General features: G+C 37.1%; 2 protein-coding genes across 3 annotated transcripts; one reads left to right on the forward strand and one right to left on the reverse strand.

Moving 5' to 3' along the window:
* Window positions 1-513: 513 nt before the first annotated feature.
* On the reverse strand, window positions 514-9,108 carry si:ch73-335m24.2 (protein eva-1 homolog C). Of its 2 annotated transcripts, XM_057349401.1 has the most exons (9): window positions 9,014-9,108; window positions 6,265-7,028; window positions 2,810-3,012; window positions 2,608-2,731; window positions 2,380-2,532; window positions 2,126-2,269; window positions 1,950-2,021; window positions 1,417-1,497; window positions 514-1,191 (listed from the first exon to the last, which is right to left on the reverse strand). In XM_057349401.1, the coding sequence occupies exons 2-9, from the start codon at window positions 6,359-6,361 to the stop codon at window positions 806-808; spliced, it is 1,260 nt and encodes a 419-aa protein (XP_057205384.1). In that variant the 5' UTR covers window positions 6,362-7,028; window positions 9,014-9,108; the 3' UTR covers window positions 514-805. The 2 variants fall into 2 exon arrangements, with proteins under 2 accessions (XP_057205384.1, XP_057205385.1); XM_057349402.1 differs by lacking the exon at window positions 1,417-1,497 and having other exon boundaries at window positions 9,014-9,106.
* Window positions 9,109-9,206: 98 nt separating this feature from the next.
* Window positions 9,207-13,331, forward strand: clic2 (chloride intracellular channel 2). Its single transcript, XM_057349479.1, has 6 exons — window positions 9,207-9,397; window positions 10,633-10,742; window positions 11,188-11,313; window positions 11,701-11,801; window positions 11,920-12,089; window positions 12,538-13,331. Exons 1-6 carry the CDS (start codon window positions 9,344-9,346, stop codon window positions 12,694-12,696), a joined length of 720 nt encoding a protein of 239 aa, XP_057205462.1. The 5' UTR covers window positions 9,207-9,343; the 3' UTR covers window positions 12,697-13,331.
* Window positions 13,332-13,370: the final 39 nt, after the last annotated feature.

The raw sequence follows: 13,370 nt of genomic DNA on the forward strand, positions 1-13,370 counted from the left end.
CGTCAGGGACGCGCCGCCTTTTCGCATATTTAATGTAAAATATTTAAATATTTTTCTTAGCAAATGCCAAATATCAGAAGCGAATTTGTAGTTGATTCGTGTCCTTGTATTATATACTTCTGTCATGTTCGTTTACCTGAAACCTTTCTTTCTGCATTAAAAATCCAGAGCCTCTAAAGCAGGGCTCCAAAGACCCCCCACTGTATTCTACAATATTTAAAGGCTCCCTTCACAAAAACTCAACATTTATACCCAACAAATTATTTTAGAGCTTGATATTAACTGTAAAAGGGTTTATTCAATATGAAAATGGACAAATAATAACAGATTTCTTGCTTTTTTGTTGGGGGGCCTTGGAAGTCATGGGGCCCCCCATTGAAAACACTGCTCTAAAGATTGTCATTATAACGGAGTGACCCACTCTGTAAAATTGGAGATGTTGGATAATACCTATTTCATTTTCAATTAACAATATACATCCAAAGAAATCAGATGAGAGATCTTAACCTCCACTCCATGAATAAACCACAGTCTTTATTACTCCTAAATATGTAAACGTACAGTAGCCTATACATACATTCTCTTCACAAAACGTGTCATGTTATCACAAGCAGGTTGATATTGATGTCACAGTTCACATTTAAGATCAGGGAAATTAAATAACATATTTAAGTTATCTGTAATAATAGATTTGCCTTGATAGGTTTCACTCATGTTAAACAGTATAGGCTATTAGTGTTTGTTTTATTAATGAAAGCAGAATGCTATTTTTAGACAAGCATTAAACAAGATCAAAATAACAATTTCAAGATAAGGAGGTTTTGATTTTGTGCATGGCATAAGGGCTGGAGATGATGTGAGGCCAGATGTCTCCATTTGTAATCTCCGGTTTGTCCTCTTCCCTTTTGTCCTCCATTACCACTGTCATAACCATCTCTGGATTGAACATGTTTGCTGTTCTGTAAGAACTTGTTAGGTGGCGAAAGGAGGACCGCAAGGAAGCTTCATCATCGTCATAATCATCTAGCCCTCCTCTTGACCTTTGGGAGGCCTTGAGCTCATCTCCTATCTCAGAAACCAGATCCTTCAGATCCCTCACCAGCGTGGATTTGACTCCAAACAAACACATCAAAAACAGCAAACCAGCACATATACCAGAGACAAAGTATAGAGCCACTGTCTCTGGGAGACCTTGGAAAATGGAAAACAGAGACAAGATTAAGAAATTAGATTGACCTAATCCATCTAAAATAAATCAAAATATTTAAAAAAGGCGGGTTACATTAAAAGCAAGATAACACGGTTAGTGAAATGGCTGTTGTTGACTGCTGGTGTTAGCATATCATAGAGAAAGATACAGTAAAATAATAGCATCATTAAAATATTCTGGGATCAGACCACACGTCTATAACATACCCTGAATATGAGAAAAGATTTCCAGAGAGTTGGTGAAAATGTTTTGTGGCCTGGACACAACGGGACCAGTGTACCACCCTCCTGTGAAGCAGTAAGAGGGGGGTTGATCCAGCAGTCAGCAGGACCATTAACAACGAGACTACCAAATGTAACTAAATTAACATTTGTCATGGGCTTAAAACCCTTTTGATCTGAATGAGTATGCCTGAATCAAGCTTGCACATTTGTTTACACATTTATTTTCACCTAAAGTGTGTTTATTTCAAATAGAGGTAGAGGTAAAAGCATGTGCCCAGTATGAAAAAGCCACAAAAACACTGCATAATTCCGATATCTGCATTTTCATCCATTTTCATGATTTCACCATTATTCTAAAATAGTAATAATAAAAATAAGTGTGTCCAAACTTTTGACTGGTAGAAAATATCTCTTTTGTCATAATTGTAAATATTAATTCTCACACATGGAATAAGTTGCAGTTATTTGAAAATGTATTAAAAGTTCATTTTTTGTGCACAGAATAGTTTTCTTACCATGTGTATAGTCAGAGAGCAAGAAAGGATCCATGTTTCCACGTCCAACATCTTCGAGTAAATACCTTGGTACTACATGGACAAAAGAGGCAGTCTTATTTTTGCTAGATGTACTTTAAATGTATTTAATTTTTTTAAGCATGAATGTCCTATCTAGTTGTCTCTGGACATCTCACCACATGTGAAGGAGACTCGCAGGTGCTTTCTAGTGCCGGGGAAGCAAGGGTCTCCAAAACTCTGAGCATCAGCGATCACAGAGCAGTTTGTCCTGCCATGACACTTCCTTGATACCCTTCTCAATGCTGATGGGGACAAGCACTCTAACAGGAAACAAATGTTACAGCCACATCATATAAATTGTTTTTATTTTGTGCTGTTGTAGCAAATTTTGTCCACCAGGTGGAGAAAGTGTATTATTTTAGTCTCAGACCTATGTCAGGCTTTGTGATGGCCTCTTGAGGGCACTCAAGGCTTTCATGCTCCAGGTGTCCAAACGTGGCTGAATAAATGGCCAGAACCGTGTTGTTCTTACAGGTCAGCTTCAGTCTCTCATTTTCACACACTGTTCTCGAACGATGGTGCTCTTCGGAAAAGAAAACTGCTTTATAAGACATTGCTTAAGTTTATTGCCAGACCCAAGCATAAAAACAGGTCCCACCTGGTTTGCACTTGTAGGACACAATGATGTACTTGGTGGTTTCAGGGCAGGGGTCTTCACCAAACACAGGGCTTACCACAGGAATCTGACACTCCCTTTGGTCCTGGCACTCAGATATCACCTTCTACACATAAACACACATTCACAGTTAAAATTCACTCAGTTTCATACTAGAGATTTTGTCTGTATATGAGTGAGATACCAGAATGGCTGTGGTTGATATACAGTCAGTACTTTCCATCGTCATGTTTGGATTTGAGTGTGGACATAGATACTGACTGGGAACACGGCGTCCATAAAATGCAGAGAGGACGGCCACTGATGTTCTAGCAGGACATGTGATAGACAGCGTTTCTCCATCACAAGCATGGGCTGTGTGGTTCTTCAGGATCTTATGGAGGTAATCTAAAGAGAAATAAACAAAAGCTGATTTCTCACAGCGGATCAAAAACATCATCCGGTTCTCTGAGATCACATAAGCGCCCGTGTGCTCAACATGTAACCAACCAACTTAAATTAATTCAATTCAATTCAATTTAATTCAATTCAATTTTATTTATATAGCGCTTTTCACAATGTGCATTGTTCCAAAGCAGCTTTACAGGAGAAAATAAGAAAAACAAAGAAAAGGTAAAACACAGCACAGTGCATGGTGTTTGTAGAACAAGTAGGATCATTCTAATAAAGCAATGTTAACGGAATTTACCGAACCTTTAAACTAATCTAATATAGAAGTCTCCCGGTGAGCAAGCCCTATGTGGAGGAACCCAAACTCCAGTGATAAATAAATTCTTAATAATTCAAGAAAAAAACCTCAGGAGAAAACATTATCAGGTCCCCTCTGACGTGTCACAGCTGCACTCAGTGACTTTGATTAAAAGTTACTGAGTAAATGTTTACGAATAACAGGGAGAGCTTCTTAATTGTGATATAGGAAATTTCATTTGTTGAAACTGTTTAGGTCTAATTTTGTCTCATTTTGTGACCGATATCAGACAACAGAGGAATGTTATAAGCAGGGAAGATAGTAATAGCATAATGTAGCTGAGTGCAGCTATAACTTCAAACTGCTGTCATGTGATGTAAGTTTAGCATTAAATACTAAGTATTGTTAATACTGTAGCATTAATGTGACAACAACTAATCCTTCTTTGCTCTTGGGTGGGGGAATTTCCTGAGCTGGAGCTGGGAGGGTCAATCAGTTCGCAGGCTCTCGCAGGAGGATGGAGCTGGAGCTGGCGTAATCTCTAGTTTGGGATAGGCATATGACGTTCATCTAGACCTGGCGTAATTTTTTTGCAGGATATAATCCAAAATATTCTGTTTACGTGTCTTTGGTCCAATAAGTAATATTTCTGTTTTATTGGCATTTAAAAGGAGGAAATTACTTGTCATCCAAGGTTTTATGTTTTGGATGCACTCTGTCAATTTGGATAGCTGAAAGGAATCATCTGGTCTTGACGAGATATATAGCTGAGTATCATCTGCATAACAGCTAATTTCATGTTTTCAAATAATGTTGCCAAGGGGCAGCATGTGCAGTATATGGAGAATTGCAAGGGTCCCAAAACCGATCCCTGAGGTAATCCATAATTTCCTCGCGTTAGATTTGACGATGCCCCATTTAAATGGACAAATTTATATATGTCAGATAAGTAAGATCTGAACCATTGTAGTGCCTGTCCCTGAATACCAGTATAACTGTGTAGGCGATCTAAAAGTATTTTATGGTCTACAGTATCGAATGCAGCACTAAGGTCAAGCAGGACTAGGAGTGAGATGTTGCCTTTATATGATGCTATATGCAGGTCGTTTGTAATTTTAACGAGCGCAGTTTCAGTACTATGATGCGGTCTAAAGCCTGACTGAAATTTTTGTGCATGTCATTACTTTGTAAGAAAAAGCACAACTGAGTGGACACTACTTTTTCTAGTATTCTAGACAGGTAAGTGAGATTTGAAATCGGTCTATAGCTTCCTAATTCATTGGGGTCTAAGTTTGGTTTCTTGATAAGAGGTTTAAGGACGGCCAGAAGAGTCCTGGGACATGGCCTAGATTAATTGACGAGTTGGTCATGTTATGAATGGGCTCAATTGCAACAGGTATAACTCTTTTAATAATTTGGTTGGTATAGGGTCTAATACGCATGTTGTAGGTTTAGATGTTGCAATAAGTTTAATTAAATCTTCCTGTTTTTTGGTGAAAAACACTGTAGCTTTTCTTGTGGGACGATGGCTGATTCTAATTCATAGGCAGACTTGGAGGTGCGGCGGAATATGGTGATGTCTGTTTATTTGTTAATTTGGCAACTGTACTAAATAAAAATCTTGGATTGTTTAAGTTAATTTCTATTAGTTTTCGGAGGTGCTCCACTTTTGGTGCCTTTCTATAACAGTTTTTACCATTGGTATATATTCATATAATCAAGTCTAATGTATGATTAAAACGATGACTTAGCATTGTGGAGCTATTTCAGTATATTGATTTACAAAGTGCAGTGCAACACCAGGAAGTTTTTAATGACCAAACCAACTCCCTAACGTATCTAATCTTTCAAAGGTGTGGTTGATATTAAAGTTTTGTAATGCAGTTTCTTCCACGGTTGCTGTTTTAATGTTATGTTGCTTTTATGTGCTTTTAAGTTTAATTTGGGGCTGGAATAATAAAGCATCCAGACAATAACAAATCTGCTTACAGGTTCATCAACAGAAAAAAAGTTTGATATTAAGCTATTCACTACTACTCATGCCTTTTTTGTAAAAAAAATTCAAACAACTGCTGTAAGAGAAAAAGGTAGAGGTCAGGGGCAGCCGGGCAGTCAGAGGAAATGCCCCCAACAGGAGCTATGAGAAGTTTTCCTGTTTACAGTACAGAGCGGGGAAAAAGTGAAAAAATAAGGAAACATTACATTCACTTTAACTCCCAAATCAGGTTTCTGCCCTGCTATGTTGGACAATATCGTTGAATAAACATGTGTGTCAGAGACAATCAAAGAGAAGAAACTGGATCCATTTGACAATTGTAATTGTTAGTCCTTGGGGTTAGGCCTTGCTGCATATGTAGAACTCTCTGTTGGGCAGTGCCAGGCACAGACACACACAACACAAACAGACACAAACACAATGAACTATTCTTGCCTGATGATATCTCTCAAAAACATGTTTTATAGTGTGACATAAAGCATGTTGCCAAGCACCAAGATGCCACATTTGTCACGGACATGGACTTCAATGTCTAGCTGCAATAATCAAAATCAAACATATTATAAACATAAACATAGACACATCTGACATATATGTGTGTGGGTGTTTTTCATACAGAGGATAATTATTTTGTGTCCCCAACACAAACTTTACACTCTTTCAACCCAACATAAAAGATAAATGTTTGTCATTACCACAGAATGGGTTAATGCAGATGACTGCCTTGTCTTGTCAAATACAGAGTAATTGAACAATGGGACAGAGGATGGGACAGTCTTTTGCCCCTTACACCCATCTCTCTGCAGCATGTTAACAACAGTTCCATAAAAGACAAAATGGCAAATGCCAAATTACTCAGATTGATTTCTTTTCTTCAGAAATGATGCTTCAAGACAGCAGTGCTATATGCAGATTTTGCCCTATCCCACAAACAGGATCAGACAAAAAGACTCACCAGAGAAATCTGGAGCAGACGAACCATAGTGTGTGTTGACGGCTAGGACGAGAGAGAGGAAACACCAGGACCAACTAGAGCTCCATGGAGACAGCATAGTGCACAACACACATTACAAACTGCTGTGATTTTATAACTACGAGAGTTTGTTCGACTGTTTACTGCCTTCTGACTTCAGAACAAGAGAGAAGACATAATAGTGACATTGTGTTGAGCAGAGAACAAGCGTTCTTTTATCAGCTCGTGCCATTGCACTGATCTGATGTCTGTTTTCCATTTATTTACCAAAGGCTGAATTAAAGGTGAGAAAGTTCACACATCATTATAATAAGCTGTCAAAACGCTTATATAGCCCATTTTCACAGGTTTGGGGTGTTCCTTGGTTATCAACGGTGGTTTTTAATGGTGGCTGAGCAACCGAGAGAGAATTTTTTTAATAAACAACATTTTTTAATAATCAAACACGATTCCACAAAATATGTGGAAATCTGTGGAATAAAAAAGTTACACTGAAGGCAAATTATTTGCTACCAAATTGCTCTATTATAGTCAGTTACAAAAACCTCAAAACAAGAAATGATTTTTGCTGAACCTGACAAATTCGTTTCCCTTGCGTTATGTACGATGACAGCCATTGGCTTTCATAGTCAACGTTTGGGGTCCTGTGCGCAGAGATAAAGCGAGGATTTTCCAAGATGTGTTCCCAGCTGCTGGATGTCCTTTAGATAGCCTATCATTTTAAGATAAGTGTTTCCTCTCTTAGCCTGAGGAAGAGAGAGGTCAGTAGTTAGAAACTGAATCACATGTATTCCAGAAACACAAAGAACTGTCTTTCCATTGCGACTAAATGCAGAAATAAATAGAAGTATGGTGTCAGTTCACTGCAGAAAAGTATGTTATTTGTAAAAACCCTGTGCTGACAGGGACCGAATCCAGCATTGAGGATGACTTGTGTGCAGTTTATAAGGAGGCTTCTTGGCTTTCTCAGCAGTTTGTCAATACAAACATCCTCCCCAAGTATAGAAGAGATCCATACCAATTTAAAAGAGCTACACTCCCACATGTGAAGCGATTAAACTGAAGCAATCCATTGGCATAGAGAGACAAAATGCTGTACGGTGGCGGTGACCTTATTTGCTTTGTCATTACGGTAGCGACACCATTACAACTCATCACGTCTCCATGGTGATTTTGTGGTGCACTGTTTATCCCTTGCTCAGTGTTGCTGTTAAAGAGAAATGAGAAGCAGGCAGCTCCGATGTGTTACTCATAGTATCCTGTTGGCTCCAGGAGGAGGGAGTGCATAAACTGGCATGGCTCATTTCCGGTGCTGGCCGTAGTGGAACCTGCATAATTTCCAGGATTTGTTAGGAGTTTCCATCTTAGAGTTTTGTTTTGGAATCACCATCCTCTTCATTATTTAAATAGTCAGCATGCAGGTTGAAAAGTCTTATAGTGTATGTAGTGATGTGTGTGCTTTTCATGGCAATACTTTTGTGAATTCCCCATATAGCATGATGCAATAAATTCCCTCTAACAACATCTGTGTTTAGTGAGGAAACGAAACTCTTGGCCGTTGGGGTTTGAAAAAGAAACAAACTTGACCGCCCAAACTTGAATACAGTATTATTGTGATTTCTGTGTATACATTGTAATTTGGAGGAAAAGATTATCATAATGCTTTAAGTTGGTGTAAATGTTGAGTGTTTCCATAGTAACATGTTTAGTTATAATGAGAAGCCATGAGATGACACAACTGTTTCCTTATGAGTCAAACTGACTGAACACGACAGCATGGGGAATGAGGGGAACAACCTATTTGTTTTAAGATTACACATCCCTTGAGAATGACCAAATACCCACACCCGCATGTATTCATTCACACACACACAGCCACACACGCGCACACAAGATTCATGGGAATCACTTTCCTACTCTCTCTCTTAAATGAAAACAAAAGTGATATCAGACACCACTGTTTTTGGAAGATTTTGCAATTCCTGTAAATTAGAAAAATTCAAGAAAAGCAGATTAAGTGAAAGAAAGAGTCCGAATCTGAAATCCATCCCTGTAAATACAGCTGGTGTATTTTTTACACTGCAAAAATGAATTTCTATAACACTCAAAAGAAGGGTGCTTAAAGGGTTTTTCACAGCAATACCATTTTTGGTTCCACAAAGAAGCATTCAGTCAAAGGTTCTTTAAAGAACCATCTCTTTCTTGCATTTTTATAACCTGAAGAACCCTTTTTATCTACAAAGAACCTTTTATGAAACAGAAAGGTTTTTCGTATAAGGTTCTTTATAGAACCATTATTATTCAAATTATTCTATGGCATCGTGAAGCACCTTTGTATTTGTATTTTTGTTTTGTTTTTCAGTACAAAAATCGAATTCCTAAGTGAAAAAACATTCGCATGAGAAGAAAAATTACTTTAGATATTAGATTTTACAAAAAATGTACACAAACTAAGTGGGTTTACACTTAAAACAACAATATATCTGCCAATGGGGTAAGAAAATGAACATAACTTAAAATTAAAGCAATATTATTTTTCTTACCCCCTTGGCAGATCAACATTTTTTTGTTTGTTTTAAGGGGAAGTGGAGTTAAACAGAATCTCATAATTCATTTAGTTATTGTAAATTGCACAACTATTACGTCTGCAGTCCCAAATGCTGTTGGAAAGGGAACACAATACATGTTAGTGAGAGGTCAGACTCAGGAATGTAGGTAAAAATGTACGCACCGCATAAATGGAATGTGGCCCCCGTTTCACTTCGGCGATAAAACTATGACGTTTCTCCTGAGTGGACGTAAGTGTTGGATAAAATGAAAGGCTATTTTGAGCACTCTGTCACAGCTTGGCAGAACAGTTATATAGTTGAGGGTCACGCCCATCCTGTGTCCTCCCTCCTTCTCACTTTTAAAGTCTGTTGCCTGAGGCAGACATCGAGGGTGTAACTAACTTTCATCAGGGAAAGCGTACACACATCACAGACCTTTACATCTCTGCTTTGGGGAATCTTCTAGGCTTTGCGGAATATTTTTTAAGGAGATCTTTACTTTTTTGGGAAAAATGGCACTCAGGCAAGATTCAGATAAAGAACCAAGCATTGAGCTCTTCATAAAGGTTAGTTGCTTTACTTTAAAAGTTTGAGAAGGTCAGATGTTTACATGTCAAGTTTATTATAATTAGTAAATTCTGGTAGTTTGAAATACTGGACTCCTAAAAAAAACGAAATTGATTTTTGCCTCTTATTTTAACCTTTTAAAGCAGATTCATGGCATATGATTTTACAAAGTCAGCCATGTAGAGTGTGACTACACAAGTAGCCTACATTTGTATGTGAAACTGTGCTCCACAAAGACACTGAATCAAGATTTACTCTATCAGTGCTTCTGTTTGGTGACGAGAACTCTGTTAAAGGGACAGTTCGCCCAAAAATAAGACATTTTGTTACAAGCATTCTTTCAAATATCTTCCACTCTGTTCATCAGAACAAAGAAATGTATTCAGATTTGAACTTGAACTTGAGGGAAGAGTGAATTGGCAATTTTGGGTGAACTGTCCTTTTAATGGCACGACGATTTGGAGGCTGCATGGGTGTCAAAGTCAACTCATTCAGCATTAAAGACTGAATAGTATGGTTGATGTGTAACTGTGTCCCTCGTACGCTGTTCTTTATCACAGTAAACACACAGACAGGACCAGGGCCGTCTTATCAATACACATGCACACATACAAAATGACACCCGTCGTCACGCATACCAGCCAGTATTTCACACTGACTTTACTTTCATTGATTGTTATTAAAAAACATACATTTTATTCAAGCTGTACTTTTTCTATTAGTTCATGTGTCCTCTTGGAATCAAACATACGCATGCATTCCCCTTTTGTTGCTGTATAGTCCATGTCATAATATTTACGTTCATTGATACTAGTGTGGATAGTCATATTAGCTGCCTTAGCATCGTTTTTTTCCTGAAGATCTAGTTTAAAAAAGGTGGTCACCAGTTACTGTAAAAGTTATTTATGAGCTGTTTGTGATTTTTTTTAAAGATGTTCATTATGGGCGGGGAATGTATTGTTTCGATCTGTTATCTCCCTGTTCAAGACAATTCCAGCTTTTCCTCTTTTTGGATCAAGCTCTTGAATTGCCCCCCCATACCCACACACAACACACACATAGTCTATTTATGTCCTTTTCTTTTTGAAGGGAGTGACACAGTTAGTTAAAAATAAAACGTTCCATCAACATTATTGTAATAGACTTGAAAGAAACCGCCTGTGTGTCTATATGTATTTCCGAACATGTGACTTAACTGTAATGCTGACCATGGATTGCTCATATTTACCTCCAGGCGGGCCACGACGGAGAAAACGTGGGGAACTGTCCCTTCTGTCAGAGACTCTTCATGGTTCTTTGGTTGAAAGGAGTCAAGTTCACAGTAACCACTGTTGACATGAGGAAGTAAGTGTCTCAAGTTTGCATAATTGAAGTATTTATACTAAAATATGATTTCACAATAAGGCTGGAATGGAATTTCACAGACAACTTGCAAAACCTGTGGAATTCTGGGGCAGGACAAGACCGCATTTAATAATACTGGGAGTGGTCCACACAAAGGTGTACATCATAAACATTCCCATTGCACTGTTCCCATCTAATTCTTTTGAAGGAAATAAAACTACTTTATTTGAAACTGTTGCCAATGCAAAAAACATTAACGCTTTAAACAAACTGGCACTCCCATATCCGTGTGCTTTACTAAATGAGTTTGATACAGTTTTAAAGAATCATTAATCACTGGAGGTCTCATTCAGAGACGCTTTGTACAATACACGACTTCATATTGACCATGTCCGCACCCTGTGGTTTACACTCCCTCTGTTCTGTTCCACCCTGTGTTGTTTAGGAAGCCAGATGAGCTGAAGGATTTAGCTCCAGGTACAAACCCCCCTTTCCTTCTGTATAATGGCACACTGAAGACTGACTTTATTAAGATTGAAGAGTTCCTGGAGACAACCCTCGCCCCTCCCCGGTACTATACATGTGTACTTTCTATAAGCTTGTGTAATGCCATAACAAACATCACTTTATCTAAACTGTATACTTTTATGTTTCAAAGGAACATGTTACACTATTATTCTATTGTTCTGCCATGAGTCACATGACCACATTTGTAATGTCTGATTAGTATCTGACACACTGAAATGTTTTGTTAATGCTGTGTGAAATGATCCATATTAATCCAGAAGTGTGATTTTAGCAGAAAAATCTATTTTATTTTTTATATAATTTAGAATGTCATATTGTACTGATGTCAAGGTTATGTATAAGGTAAGGCATATTGATGGACATCTTGATGTGTGTTTATTGGCTAAAATACAAATTTATTTATTATTGATCAATTTTTATCTTTTATCAGCTATCCTCATCTCAGCCCCCGCTACAAAGAGTCATTTGATGTTGGTGCTGACATTTTTGCTAAGTTCTCTGCATTCATCAAAAACAGCCTAAATAATGCTTGTGAGTTTCACTGTCAACACATACTGTACTTTCACACCAGAACTACATGCATTTTTTTATGAAATACATGCATTTTTTTGAACTACATAATTTATAATTTTTTTATTTGATTTCTCAGTCCATGAAAAAGCCTTACTGAGAGAATTTAAGCGATTGGATGATTATCTGAACACACCTCTTCAGGATGAGCTGGATCAGAATATCTCTGTGTCTAGAAGAAAGTTTCTCGATGGGAACCGCTTGACATTGGCAGACTGTAATCTGTTACCAAAGCTTCATGTCACTAAGGTGAGTCAATAAAATACCTCTATAAGTAACAGAGTTGTGTGTTATTTAAAACACATATATCATGTGTTAATGCACTTTTATTCAGTTCTGGATGTTAAATTGATTTTGAATTGAAATGACAAACAGCAAGCGTAATGCCATAGAAATATTAAAATAGATGAGAATGTTTAAAGACATAATTTAATTTGTTTAAATTATTATAATCATATCAACACTATCCTATTTTGATGTCAATATTTATTATAATAAATATTACAATGTGTTTTTTTTATTGTTTTTAAACTTGTTTCTAAACTTGTTTAAGTAACCCATGACATTCCAATTCAAATTCTAATTCAGCATTCTCTGGGGTGTGGCCTATTCTAAAATTCTGATTATGATTTTTCCCCATCACCTCACATTTATATATTTTATGCATTGATAAAATCTACTGTCTTTGATATTGTAGGTTGCAGCTAAGAAGTACTGCAATTTTGACATTCCTGCTCAGTTCACTGGAGTGTGGCGTTACCTGCAGAATGCATATGAGAGAGAAGAGTTCAGCCAGACATGCCCAGCTGACATTGAAATCGAGAAAACCTATCTGAGTGTGGCCAAGAGAAAGTGAACTTCCTCTTCCTTAAGGTTTTCCAACAAGTACAGAAAAATATTTAAATAGTGTAAATAGTTTGTTCATGGAGAGGTTTATATCAATTTGCATACTTGTAAATGAACATAAAATTACAAATTAAAACCACTTACAGCACAAGTTTACTGATGCCTGTAATTCCAGAACCAGAAGAGCTAGACTACTTTTGATTGACTGCTAATATTAGTTTAAGCTTTAATTTTGATAGCTTTCTGGGTTATTTTATCAACTCAATAGTCTGTATCACCTCTTCGTGCTTTTAAATGCTCACATTTTTGTGCATAATGTAAATATGTATTTTTTGAGTATATTCGGTTATCTGTAGTGGATATCTAAAATGTGTTTTATCATCTAGAATGAGCTTACAGTACTCTTAAAATAATACAAGTGTAGTCAATATAAACAGTGATCAGTAAGCATCCGGTAGATGAGTCACACAGTAAGATATTAATTCACAGTAATGGTTGTTTCATATGAAGGGTTATAAAGGGTTATATTGTGATACAGATATGAAGATCACCACTGATTAATGTAGACATTATGATTGTTTAAGTAAACGATTAAACTGCTTTCTATCAGATTTTACTTAAAATAAAATGAATATATTGCTGTCATTTTTCTCTTTTTTGTGTGAATGTTTTGGATAAAGCAGA

The sequence above is a fragment of the Triplophysa rosa genome, linkage group LG13 (assembly GCF_024868665.1).
Source record: "Triplophysa rosa linkage group LG13, Trosa_1v2, whole genome shotgun sequence".
In the NCBI taxonomy this organism is placed as follows: Eukaryota; Metazoa; Chordata; class Actinopteri; order Cypriniformes; family Nemacheilidae; genus Triplophysa; species Triplophysa rosa.

Bases quoted from the DNA above. Each gene is read 5' to 3' on its own strand.
- si:ch73-335m24.2 (XM_057349401.1), bottom strand. From the start codon at position 6,361: ATGCTGTCTCCATGGAGCTCTAGTTGGTCCTGGTGTTTCCTCTCTCTC. The intron at 3,013-6,264 runs GTGAGTCTTTTT...ATTTCTCTTTAG, and splicing joins GTCTGCTCCAGATTTCTCTG to ATTACCTCCATAAGATCCTG. The intron at 2,022-2,125 runs GTGAGATGTCCA...TTGTCCATGTAG, and splicing joins GCGAGTCTCCTTCACATGTG to TACCAAGGTATTTACTCGAA.
- clic2 (XM_057349479.1), top strand. From the start codon at position 9,344: ATGGCACTCAGGCAAGATTCAGATAAAGAACCAAGCATTGAGCTCTTC. The intron at 10,743-11,187 runs GTAAGTGTCTCA...TGTGTTGTTTAG, and splicing joins ACCACTGTTGACATGAGGAA to GAAGCCAGATGAGCTGAAGG. The intron at 12,090-12,537 runs GTGAGTCAATAA...TTGATATTGTAG, and splicing joins CAAAGCTTCATGTCACTAAG to GTTGCAGCTAAGAAGTACTG.